Source organism: Amblyraja radiata, unplaced genomic scaffold (genome assembly GCF_010909765.2).
Source record: "Amblyraja radiata isolate CabotCenter1 unplaced genomic scaffold, sAmbRad1.1.pri S89, whole genome shotgun sequence".
NCBI lineage: Eukaryota > Metazoa > Chordata > Chondrichthyes > Rajiformes > Rajidae > Amblyraja > Amblyraja radiata.
The window spans coordinates 5,884,697-5,896,663 of NW_022630172.1; the positions used below are offsets into that span (position 1 = coordinate 5,884,697).

The 11,967-nt window shown below is 47.3% G+C and overlaps 1 protein-coding gene across 1 annotated transcript; it reads right to left on the bottom strand.

Annotated features, from left to right (window-relative positions):
* Positions 1-1,162: 1,162 nt before the first annotated feature.
* LOC116969587 (zinc finger protein 391-like) lies at positions 1,163-7,465 on the bottom strand (the record flags this gene model as incomplete). The annotated part of the gene is made up of 3 exons (XM_033016422.1): positions 7,402-7,465; positions 1,489-1,937; positions 1,163-1,407 (listed from the first exon to the last, which is right to left on the bottom strand). Coding segments are annotated over exons 2-3 (561 nt in total), but the record flags the coding sequence as incomplete, so codon positions are not given.
* Between the last annotated feature and the right edge of the window lie 4,502 nt (positions 7,466-11,967).

The window sequence follows — 11,967 nt, forward strand, 5'->3', positions numbered from 1 at the left end:
GCCCTCCTCTTTTTTTCCCTACCTTTCTGAGCAACTGGGCCGGTCTCTGTGCCGGAGGCTCGGCCGCTGTCATTACCCCCGGGCCGGCTGTCCCCCCCAACCGTACACAAACAGGAGTACTTATTTTCAAGATGTACAGACACTGGGGTACTCACTCGTCCCTGCCTCTGCCCCTTGCCCTTCCTAAGCATGACCCACATGTCTGTCTCCCGTGGTTCTGGAGTGACCACCTCCCTATAACTCCTCTCTATGACCTCCTCACTCTCCCTGACCAGACAGAGGTCATCGAGCTGCTGCTCCAGGATCCCAATACGGTCCCTTAGGAGCTGCATCTCGATGCACCTGGTGCAGATGTGGACGTCTGGAGGGCTATCCGACTCCATGACCTCCCACATCTGACATCCTGCCCTGGCCCTCATTCTCCTGCGTTGCCCTGGATACAATACAAGTACAATACAAACTGCTGGGATAAATCAGCAGGGATCTGACTCACAAACAGCTCCTCCCTCTTGTCCTTTAAACTGTACCAATGGGTGACGTTTCGTGTCGACACTGAAGATGGGGCCTCGACCCTGAAACATTACCCATTCCTTCCAGCATTTTGTGTCTACCTAAACTGTGCTTATCCACGTGGCAGTGGGCCAGCAGGCTGGAGGAGGGGGCAAAGGCCTTGTCGCAGAGCGGGCAGGTGAAGGGGCGCTGGACGGTGTGGTCTCGTCGGTGCTCCAGCAGGTGGTCAAGCCGGGTGAATCCCTTGCCACACTCAGCGCACACAAAGGGTCTCTCTCCGGTGTGTAGCCGCTGGTGCTCCCACAGCCCCCATGCTCTCTTGTCACAGTGGGAGCAGCTGCTCGCCGGCATGGGTCCGCCGGTGTTGCCGCCACCCTCGCGAGCTGTCAAACTCCTCACCGCAGTACGGGCAGTCGTAGGGCTGGCCACTGGTGTGCACGTGCTGGTTAGACGGGGCGTGTGAGGCCATGGTGAAGCGCTCTCCACACACCGGGCTGGGGACGGGATGGTCGACGGCGTGCACCCGCTGGTGGGACAGCAGATAGGTGGAGCGGATGAAGACCTTGCCGCACTGGGCGCAGGTGTAGGGCCGCTCGCCAATGTGGGTGAGCTGGTGCGTCAGCAGGTGACTAGACTGGGTGAAGTCCTTGCCGCACTGGGTGCAGGTGTAGGGGCGCTCGCCGGTGTGGGTGCGCTGATGCACCAGCAGGGTGCTGGACTGCGTGAAGCCCTTGCCGCACTGGGCGCAGGTGTAGGGACGCTCACTGGTGTGGGTGCGCTGGTGCACCAGCAGGCTGCTGGAGCGGGTGAAGCCCTTGCCGCACTGTGCACAGGTGTAGGGGCGCTCACCGGTGTGGGTGCGCTGGTGCACCTTCAGTTGGTTGGACGACTTGAAGCCTTTGCCGCAGTTGCAGGTGAAGGGCCGCTCACTGCTGTGCACCCGCCGGTGCTCACACAACGCCGACGACTGGGCAAAACTCTTGCCGCAGGTGGAGCAGCAATAGGGCTTCTCGCCCGTGTGCACCTGCCAGTGCTTCTTCAGGTGATTCGCCCTCTTGAAGGTCTTGCCGCAGACGGAGCAGGTGAACAGCCTCTCGCTGGAGTGCACGCGGTTGTGTCGCAGCAGGGTACTGGAGCTGATGAAGCTCTTGCCACACTCCGTGCAGTTGAAGGGGCGTTCTCCTGTGTGCACTCGCCTGTGGATCTCCAGATGGCTCGGGCACTGCCAGGCCTTGCCACACACGTCGCACTCATAACGCCTCTCCTTGTTGTGCCCCGTCATGTGGTCCTCCATCGCGGCTCAGCAGCTCGAAGCTCAGCCCGCACACCGAGCAGATGGGGGGGGGGGGGGGGGCACCGGCACCCTGGCCGTCCTCAATGTCCGCTCATGCCCCTGTCTCTCCGTCCACAGCAACGGCTCCTAAACCCTGCAGGAGGGGAACACAGAGGTTCAACAACCTGGCAAACAGGACATTACTAGCACATATTGAGTTTGTTTATGGCGGAGGAATCCGTTATATAATTCTGCGTGGCACAGTGGCGCAGCGGTACAGTTGCTGCCTCAACGCCAGAGACCCCGGCTCGATGCTGATTACGGGTGCTGTCTGTGTGGTTTGTACGTTCTCCCTTTGACCTGCGTGGGTTTTTCCTCCGGGTGCTCCTGTTTCCTCCAACATTTCAAAGACGTTCCGGGTTGTAAATTAATCGGCCTCCACAAAATTGTTAAATTCTTCCTAATGTGCGTCGGACAGTGCTCGTGTACGGGGTGATCGCTGGTCGGCACTTATTCCATGGGCCGAAAGACCTGTTGTTTCCGCGCTGCATCTCTAAACTAAACTAAACCAAAGAAGGGTGTCGACCCAAAACGTCACCCATTCCTCTCTCCACAGATGCTGCCTGACCTGCTGAGTTACTCCAGCACTTTGTGTCTATCTTCTCCACAAATGCTGCCTGACCCGCCGAGTTACTCCAGCACTTTGTCATAGTCATGGAGTGATGCAGCGTTGGAAAGCGGCCCTTCGGCCCAACTCGTACCCGCACTCCTAGATCCCTCGGCTCTACACATTCTGCAAGGCTCAGAGTTCAGAGTCCTAATGAGACCACACCTGGAGTATTGTGTGCAGTTTTGGTCCCCTAATTTGAGGAAGGACATTCTTGCTATTGAGGGAGAGCAGCGAAGGTTTACAAGGTTAATTCCCGGGATGCCGGGACTGTCATATGCTGAGAGAATGGAGCGGCTGGGCTTGAACACTCTGGAGTTTAGAAGGATGAGAGGATACTTATTGAAACATATAAGATTGTTAAGGGTTTGGACATGCTTGAGGCAGGAAACATGTTCCCGATGTTGGGGGAGTCCAGAACCAGGGGCCACACAGAGTTTAAGAATAAGGGGTAAGCCATTTAGTACGGACACGAGGAAACACTTTTTCTCACGGAGAATTGTGAGTCTGTGGAATTCTCTGCCTCAGAGGGCGGTGGAGGCCGGTTCTCTGGATACATTCAAGAGAGAGCTAGATAGGGCTCATAAAGATAGTGGGGTCAGCGGATATGGGGAGAAGGCAGGTACGGGGTATTGATTTGGGATGATCAGCCATGATTATATTGAATGGCGGTGCTGGCTCAAAGGGCCAAATGGCCTATTCCTGCACATATTGTCTCTTGTCTATTGCCCCAGTGCCCCGCCATTCAGTGAAGATCCTGCCCTGGTTTGACTTCCTAAACTGCAACACCCTCCCCACCCCCAAACAATGTGACCTCCTCCCTGTGGCTCCCTGCCCATTACCCCTGCTGCCTCATGCTCGTAACCCCTTTGCTCCCTCCCCCTCCTCCCTACCCTCAAACAATGTGAACCCCCACCAGGTTCCCTACCCCCTTCTATGACTCACTTGACCCCTCTCTCCCCCCCCCCCCCCAGTTCCCATCCCCTCCATTCATCCCCCTCGGCACCAAACCCACTCCCCCTTGAATCCCTCCCCCCTCCCTTTGCTCGCTGCTTGCCCCCGCTACTCACTTCACCCCCTTTCCACCTCCAGCCTCTCACCCCTCTCCTCCCTCCCTACACACACACACTCTCTCTCTCTCTCTCTCTCTCTGACAGAAGCAATTCTGTTCCTCAGACGTTATTAATAAATTTTAGGTATGTACATTTGTAACAAACTTAACTACCTATGCATTTACTTTTAAATTCTATTGCATATGAGATTTTTTTTGGTCATAATTTAGCCATTTAGCTCATACCTGTGGTCTTAGTTTAATACATTTTGCAGTAATGCTTTTATAATTTTTACTTTATTCAATGGAATTTTTATTTTGTCACGGTCCTTTCTGTCATTTTGTTTTCTTTTAGCATAAAGAATTATGGTTTTTATTTCAAAAATAAACATTAACAAAAAGCCACAATAGCACAGCTCCAACCGTTAGACTCAAACCTTTATGGACATGGGTTTAAAAGGCAGCCTGATGATCATGTGGTTCTTATGAAATGTCAACTTGCGTAATGTCATCACAGCAGATTTAGAATTATTTTACCGAGGGGTCGGGGTTGGATGTTTTGGGAACGAATTCACAGCCCAGTTTATTCCGCTCCCCTGTGTTTTTATATCATTATTTACCCCAGTTTTACCCCTAGACCGGGTTTATTCCGCTCCCCTGTGTTTATAACATTATTTACCCCAGTTTTACCAGGTTTATTTTGTTCCCCGGGTGAGTTGATCATGGGGAACAAGGATATGGCGGACCAATTGAATAACTACTTTGGTTCCGTCTTCACTAAGGAATACATAAATAATCTGCCGGAAATAGCAGGGGACCGCGGGTCAAAGGAGTTGGAGGAATTGAGTGAAATCCAGGTTAGCCGGGAAGTGGTGTTGGGTAAATTAAATGATTAAAGGCCGATAAATCCCCAGGGCCAGATAGGCTGCATCCCAGAGTACTTAAGGAAGTAGCTCCAGAAATAGTGGATGCATTAGTAATAATCTTTCAAAACTCTTTAGATTCTGGAGTAGTTCCTGAGGATTGGCGGGTAGCAAACGTAACCCCACTTTTTAAGAAGGGAGGGAGAGAGAAAACAGGGAATTACAGACCAGTTAGTCTAACATCGGTAGTGGGGAAACTGCTAGAGTCAGTTATTAAAGATGGGATAGCAGCACATTTGGAAAGTGGTGAAATCATTGGACAAAGTCAGCATGGATTTACAAAAGGTAAATCATGTCTGACGAATCTTATAGAATTTTTCGAGGATGTAACTAGTAGCGTGGATAGGGGAGAACCAGTGGATGTGGTGTATCTGGACTTCCAGAAGGCTTTCGACAAGGTCCCACATAAGAGATTAGTTTACAAACTTAAAGCACACGGCATTGGGGGTTCAGTATTGATGTGGATAGAGAACTGGTTGGCAAACAGGAAGCAAAGAGTAGGAGTAAACGGGTCCTTTTCACAATGGCAGGCAGTGACTAGTGGGGTACCGCAAGGCTCAGTGCTGGGACCCCAGCTATTTACAATATATATTAATGATCTGGATGAGGGAATTGAAGGCAATATCTCCAAGTTTGCGGATGACACTAAGCTGGGGGGCAGTGTTAGCTGTGAGGAGGATGCTAGGAGACTGCAAGGTGACTTGGATAGGCTGGGTGAGTGGGCAAATGTTTGGCAGATGCAGTATAATGTGGATAAATGTGAGGTTATCCATTTTGGTGGCAAAAACAGGAAAGCAGACTATTATCTAAATGGTGGCCGACTAGGAAAAGGGGAGATGCAGCGAGACCTGGGTGTCATGGTACACCAGTCATTGAAAGTGGGCATGCAGGTGCAGCAGGCAGTGAAGAAAGCGAATGGTATGTTAGCTTTCATAGCAAAAGGATTTGAATATAGGAGCAGGGAGGTTCTACTGCAGTTGTACAGGGTCTTGGTGAGACCACACCTGGAGTATTGCGTACAGTTTTGGTCTCCAAATCTGAGGAAGGACATTATTGCCATAGAGGGAGTGCAGAGAAGGTTCACCAGACTGATTCCTGGGATGTCAGGACTGTCTTATGAAGAAAGACTGGATAGACTTGGTTTATACTCTCTAGAATTTAGGAGATTGAGAGGGGATCTTATAGAAACTTACAAAATTCTTAAGGGGTTGGACAGGCTAGATGCAGGAAGATTGCTCCCGATGTTGGGAAAGTCCAGGACAAGGGGTCACAGCTTAAGGATAAGGGGGAAATCCTTTAAAACCGAGATGAGAAGAACTTTTTTCACACAGAGAGTGGTGAATCTCTGGAACTCCCTGCCACAGAGGGTAGTCGAGGCCAGTTCATTGGCTATATTTAAGAGGGAGTTAGATGTGGCCCTTGTGGCTAAGGGGATCAGAGGGTATGGAGAGAAGGCAGGTACGGGATACTGAGTTGGATGATCAGCCATGATCATATTGAATGGCGGTGCAGGCTCGAAGGGCCGAATGGCCTACTCCTGCACCTAATTTCTATGTTTCTATGTTTCTGTTTATAACATTATTTACCCCAGTTTTACCGGGTTTATTCCCCAGACGTGTAGTTTATAACATTATTTACCCCAGTTTTACCGGGTTTATTCCCCCAGACGTGTAGTTTATAACATTATTTACACCAGATTTACCGGGTTTATTCCCCAGACGTGTAGTTTATTTGGTGATTTATTGATTATTTACAGAGAGCCAGAGAGAGGGAGATAGATGTTTATAAGCCTGGTGTTTTATATCAGGACGCTGCTCCAGACGGTGAGTTTCTATTATTAGGTATGTTGCAAAGCCTACCTGAAGCGTCTTTGAAAATCTGCCGCTGCGGGTGTGCGCGATTTTGGCGCCGTTTAGAGGGGGCGGGTTTAAAACGCGATTTTCTCTAGGCTGTTCAAATCGAAGATGTTCAGCCTAGTTAATTATTAACGAAAAATCGCTGGAAGACCCCGTCGCAAAAGCTATTATTAGGTTTAAAGGCCTTGAATAATAGTTATAGTAGTTTAAAAATCAATCTCAAAACCCGCGACCGCCAGCAACCGCAGGGGCTTATAAAGCAGACAGCTGAAGGTAGGTTGTATATTTTTACATTAAAAAGGGCTTCTAAAGATCCCTTTGTACAAAGTTTAATATTGCGAGTAGCTCATTTTGGGCCCATTATATCCCGCAGTATTTTTCTGGGCATTTGAGGGCACAAATCTACCGCAATGTGAACGTTCTAAACCAGCGCGTTCCACAGGGACCCACTGGAAAGCTGATTTAAATGGGCATTTATTTACAGCAATTGAACACTGAATTCCTTCCATTTGGCCTATAAATTAATGTAAATGAGATTTAAAAATCATGTTTTATTGTGAATTATTTGTGAATATTATTTGGACATTTAGGCTATTTAAAAATGTTAATCATTTATTAAGAAATGGATAGATGTTTAGATCTAGTAATTGAAGTCTGAAATTAGCTACAATTAGGTAACTAACTAATTATATGCTTTAATTTCAGGTCATCCAAGTAAGATTATTTTATATTTGTTTCAGAATGCTTCAATCTATGATAACTGAAAATTTCATTCAGTTCTCTTAATTTTTAAGAAAGTTATGGGCTTTTGACTGTTCACGATCACAACTTTTTTGTTATGTCCATAGAAAATCAATAGGGAACAAGATGGTCATTTCCGAGTATGAAAATGGCCATAACTTTTTAAATACTTGAGATATGAAAGTGAATTAGGTGTCAAATTAAACTTATTTTTATGCTTTATCTGATGGGATAAATTACAGACTTGATTTTTTAAATCTCAAAATTTTGTAACATTGCTACTATTATTGACCCCAGGTTTATTCCCCAGACGTGTAGTTTATGTGGAGATTGACCTCAACTCCCCCACATTTACCCGGTTTATTTACAACATTATTTACCTCAGCTCCGTCCGCAGCGACGTCACCAACTGCCGCTTCTCCGTCGCCATTTTCATGCGGTCGATGCGGAGACTCGATCCCGGGGCGGGACCGGCGGCCATCTTGGTGAGGTCGGCGCCGCTGATTGGTCGGCAGCCGGCGGCCATCTTTGTGAGGGGTTTGATGGCGGCCATGTTGGTGAGGGGTTTACAGTGGCAGATTATTATATAGTTCAAGAGATTGCTCCCTCCAGCCACTTAGGAGAAAGCATGGAGTTAGGAGAATGTCGTGAGTGAAGGGGGAGGTGGGGGGGGAGGGTTGGGGGCGTCCTCCCCGCCCGCCCTGCGCCGTGACGTCCGTCCTCCCCGCCCGCCCTGCGCCGTGACGTCACCGCCGATTGGCAGCTGCAAGATGGCGGTTTGTTTTTAAACGTGAAGGCGGATACAAAATGTCGGCGGCGCTTGTGACGCAGCGACAGGGACAGCGACAGAGACAGTGACAGCGACAGTGACAGACGGGCAGCGACTGTGGAGACAAGAGAAGCTGCAGCAACAACAACAACAACTGGGCGGCGTTTCATGGCCAAACCCTGATGCTCACTCAAGGTCACATCAAAGATCATACAGCAGAGCAAGATGGTCAACTCTCACGCAAGTTTGATGAGAGGATTACATGGATGGTTCATATTCAGAAAGTAGTGGACAAATGTAAGAAGATACTTAATGTAATGAGATGTTTAGTTGGATGTGATTGGGGGGCAGATAGAACAGCTTTGAAGGCTATATAAATACACTGGGTTAATTAGATCTGTGTTAGATTATGGTTGTGTGGTGTATGGGTCCGCATCAAGTACTTCTCAAGAAAATAGACAACATTCAATATCAGGCATTGAGAATATGTACAGGTGCAATAAAAACAACTCCAACAGCAGCATTACAGGTTGAAATGGGGGAGATGCCTCTAGAGATGAGAAGGATACAGCTTTCATTGAATTACTGGTTTAACTTACAGGGCCACAGTCAAGAACACCCAGCACAAGTTACTGTCAAACCATGCTGGGAAAAGGAGAGAAGGGAAACAACAAGTTTTGGATGGACAGTGACCCAGAGAGCAGTACAAATCAGCATAGCACAATTAAATGTGGTTCCAACGGTTCCATTACCTTCAATTCCACCTTGGATACTTCCAGATGCAACAGTTGACTTTACAATATTAGAACAGAAAAACAAGGATAAACAACGTATGTATAATTCATTCATCATACAGGAATACATTGACAGATACTACAGCTTTGTCCAAATTTATACAGATGCATCAAAAGATTCAGTAGATAAAGTAGGAGTAGCATTTATTGTACCAGAATTTCACATCAAAGTATGGAAGAGGATCAATAATGAGGTCGCAGTATATATAGGTGAAATGATTGCAATATTGTTAGCGGTACAGTGGGTCGAGGATACCAGGCCTTTAAGGACAGTTATTTGTTCAGATTCAAGTTTAGCAATAAAGAGTTTACAGCACAGCCATTCAGACAGTAGACCAGACATTTTGATTGAAATACAACAAACACTATACAGAATTCAAATGATGGGGCTTACAGTCATATTTGTATGGGTACCAGCACACATTGGCATTAGAGGAAACAAAATGGCAGATAAGGGAGCAAAAGAGGTAACAAAAAGAAGTAAGATTGATTTAAGTATTAACATAGGTAAAACTGAAATCAAAGACATTATTAAGCAAGGACTGAAGGAAAGATGGCAAAAGCAATGGGAGGAAGAGCGGAAACGACGGTGGTTCAACAGAGTCCAGAGGAAAGTGGGAGAAATGACATGTGCAGGAAAAAAACGAAAAGAGGAGACAGTAATTTCAAGAATCAGATTTGGACACACTGGTCTGAACAGTACACTTTTTATAATAGGCAAGCATAATACAGGCAGATGTGAATACTGTGGGCAAGAAGAGACAATAGAGCATGTCATTATACATTGTGAGAGGTATGAGGAAGAAAGAAGACAAATGAGTGAACGATTCAGAAAAGAAAAAGTACAATTTGATTTAATAGATATTTTACAAAATAATTAATATAAGTGCTATCAAATCATATAACCATATAACAATTACAGCACGGAAACAGGCCATCTCGACCCTTCTAGTCCGTGCCGAACACATAATCTCCCCTAGTCCCATATACCTGCGCTCAGACCATAACCCTCCATTCCTTTCCCATCCATATAACTATCCAATTTATTTTTAAATGATAAAAACGAACCTGCCTCCACCACCTTCACTGGAAGCTCATTCCACACAGCTACCACTCTCTGAGTAAAGAAGTTCCCCCTCATGTTACCCCTAAACTTCAGTCCCTTAATTCTCAAATCATGTCCCCTTGTTTGAATCTTCCCTACTCTCAGTGGGAAAAGCTTTTCCACGTCAACTCTGTCTATCCCTCTCATCATTTTAAAAACCTCTATCAAGTCCCCCCTTAACCTTCTGCGCTCCAAAGAATAAAGCCCTAACTTGTTCAACCTTTCTCTGTAACTTAGTTGCTGAAACCCAGGCAACATTCTAGTAAATCTCCTCTGTACTCTCTCTATTTTGTTGACATCCTTCCTATAATTAGGCGACCAAAATTGTACACCATACTCCAGAATTGGCCTCACCAATGCCTTGTACAATTTTAACATTACATCCCAACTTCTATACTCAATGCTCTGATTTATAAAGGCCAGCACACCAAAAGCTTTCTTTACCACCCTATCTACATGAGATTCCACTTTCAGGGAACTGTGCACAGTTATTCCCAGATCCCTCTGTTCACCTACATTCTTCAATTCCCTACCATTTACCATGTACGTCCTATTTTGATTTGTCCTGCCAAGATGTAGCACCTCACACTTATCAGCATTAAACTCCATCTGCCATCTTTCAGCCCACTCTTCCAACTGGCATAAATCTCTCTGTAGACTTTGAAACTCTACTTCATTACCCGCAACCCCACCTATCTTAGTATCATCTGCATACTTACTAATCCAATTTACCACACCATCGTCCAGATCATTGATGTACATGACAAACAACAGTGGACCCAACACAGATCCCTGTGGCACCCCACTCGTCACTGGCCTCCAACCTGACAAACAACCATCCACCATTACTCTCTGGCATCTCCCATTCAGCCACTGTTGAATCCATCTTGCTACTCCACCATTAATACCCAACCATTGAACCTTCTTAACCAACCTTCCATGAGGAACCTTGTCAAAGCCCTTACTGAAGTCCATATACACAACATCCACTGATTTACCCTCATCAATTTCCCGAGTAACATCTTCAAAATATTCAAGAAGATTAGTTAAACATGACCTTCCAGGCACAAATCCATGTTGACTGTTCCTAATCAGACCCTGTTTATCCAGATGCTTATATATATTATCTTTAAGTATTCTTTCCATTAATTTGCCCACCACTGACGTCAAACTAACAGGTCTATAATTGCCAGGTTTACTCTTAGACCCCTTTTTAAACAATGGAACAACATGCGCAGTACGCCAATCCTCCGGCACTATTCCCGTTTTTAATGACATTTGAAATATTTCTGCCATAGCCCCTGCTATTTCTACACTAACTTCCCTCAATGTCCTAGGGAATATCCTGTCCGGACCTGGAGACTTATCCACTTTTATATTTCTCAAAAGTGTCAGTACTTCCTCTTCTTTGATCCTCATAATTTCCATAGCTACTCTACTTGTTTCCCTTACCTCACATAATTCAATATCCTTCTCCTTGGTGAATACCGAAGAAAAGAAACTGTTCAATATCTCCCCCATCTCTTTTGGCTCTGCAGATAGTTGGCCACTCTGACTCTCTAATGGACCAATTTTATCCCTCGTTATCCTATTCCTTTTTCTCAGGGTAACCAATTTGTTTGGAAAGATATAGGTTATTAGTATATAAGTTATAATGTTATTTGATCCACACTCCATACCAGTTGGTGGCGGTAATGCACTAAAAAGTTGGTTGCCAACCGCCAAAAAAAACTACATAGAAGAAGAAGAAGCAGCAGAACTCTCACGCAAACGCGTAGTTACGGTCATGGGCAGATTGATGGTGATTTTAGCAACCAGCCTCCACCATCTTGTTCCGGCCAAAGATCGGATCTTTGTTTCCGCCTCCGCTCCCGTATCTTCGCTTTGGTCTTTGACTTGGGCGGGGAGAGGGGGTGCGCGGCCCGGGGCAGTGGGGAGAGGGGGTGTGTGGCCCGGGGAGAGGGGGTGTGTGGCCCGGGGCAGCGGGGAGAGGGGGTGTGTGGCCCGAGGCAGCGGGGAGAGGGGGTGTGTGGCCTGGGGCAGCGGGGAGAGGCGGTGTGTGGCCCGGGGAGAGGGGTTGTGTGGCCCGGGGCAGCGGGGAGAGGGGGTGTGGCCTGGGGCAGCGGGGAGGCCTGAGGCCTTGGCGGTGTGAGCGGGGTGCGCGGCTCGGGGCAGTGGGGAGAGGGGCATAGGAAGGGGGGGATACATTGTAGTGTGGGGAGAGGTGAGGGAGTGCCGGGGGGGGGGGGGGAGTTGAGGGTTGGGATAGGGCCTAGTG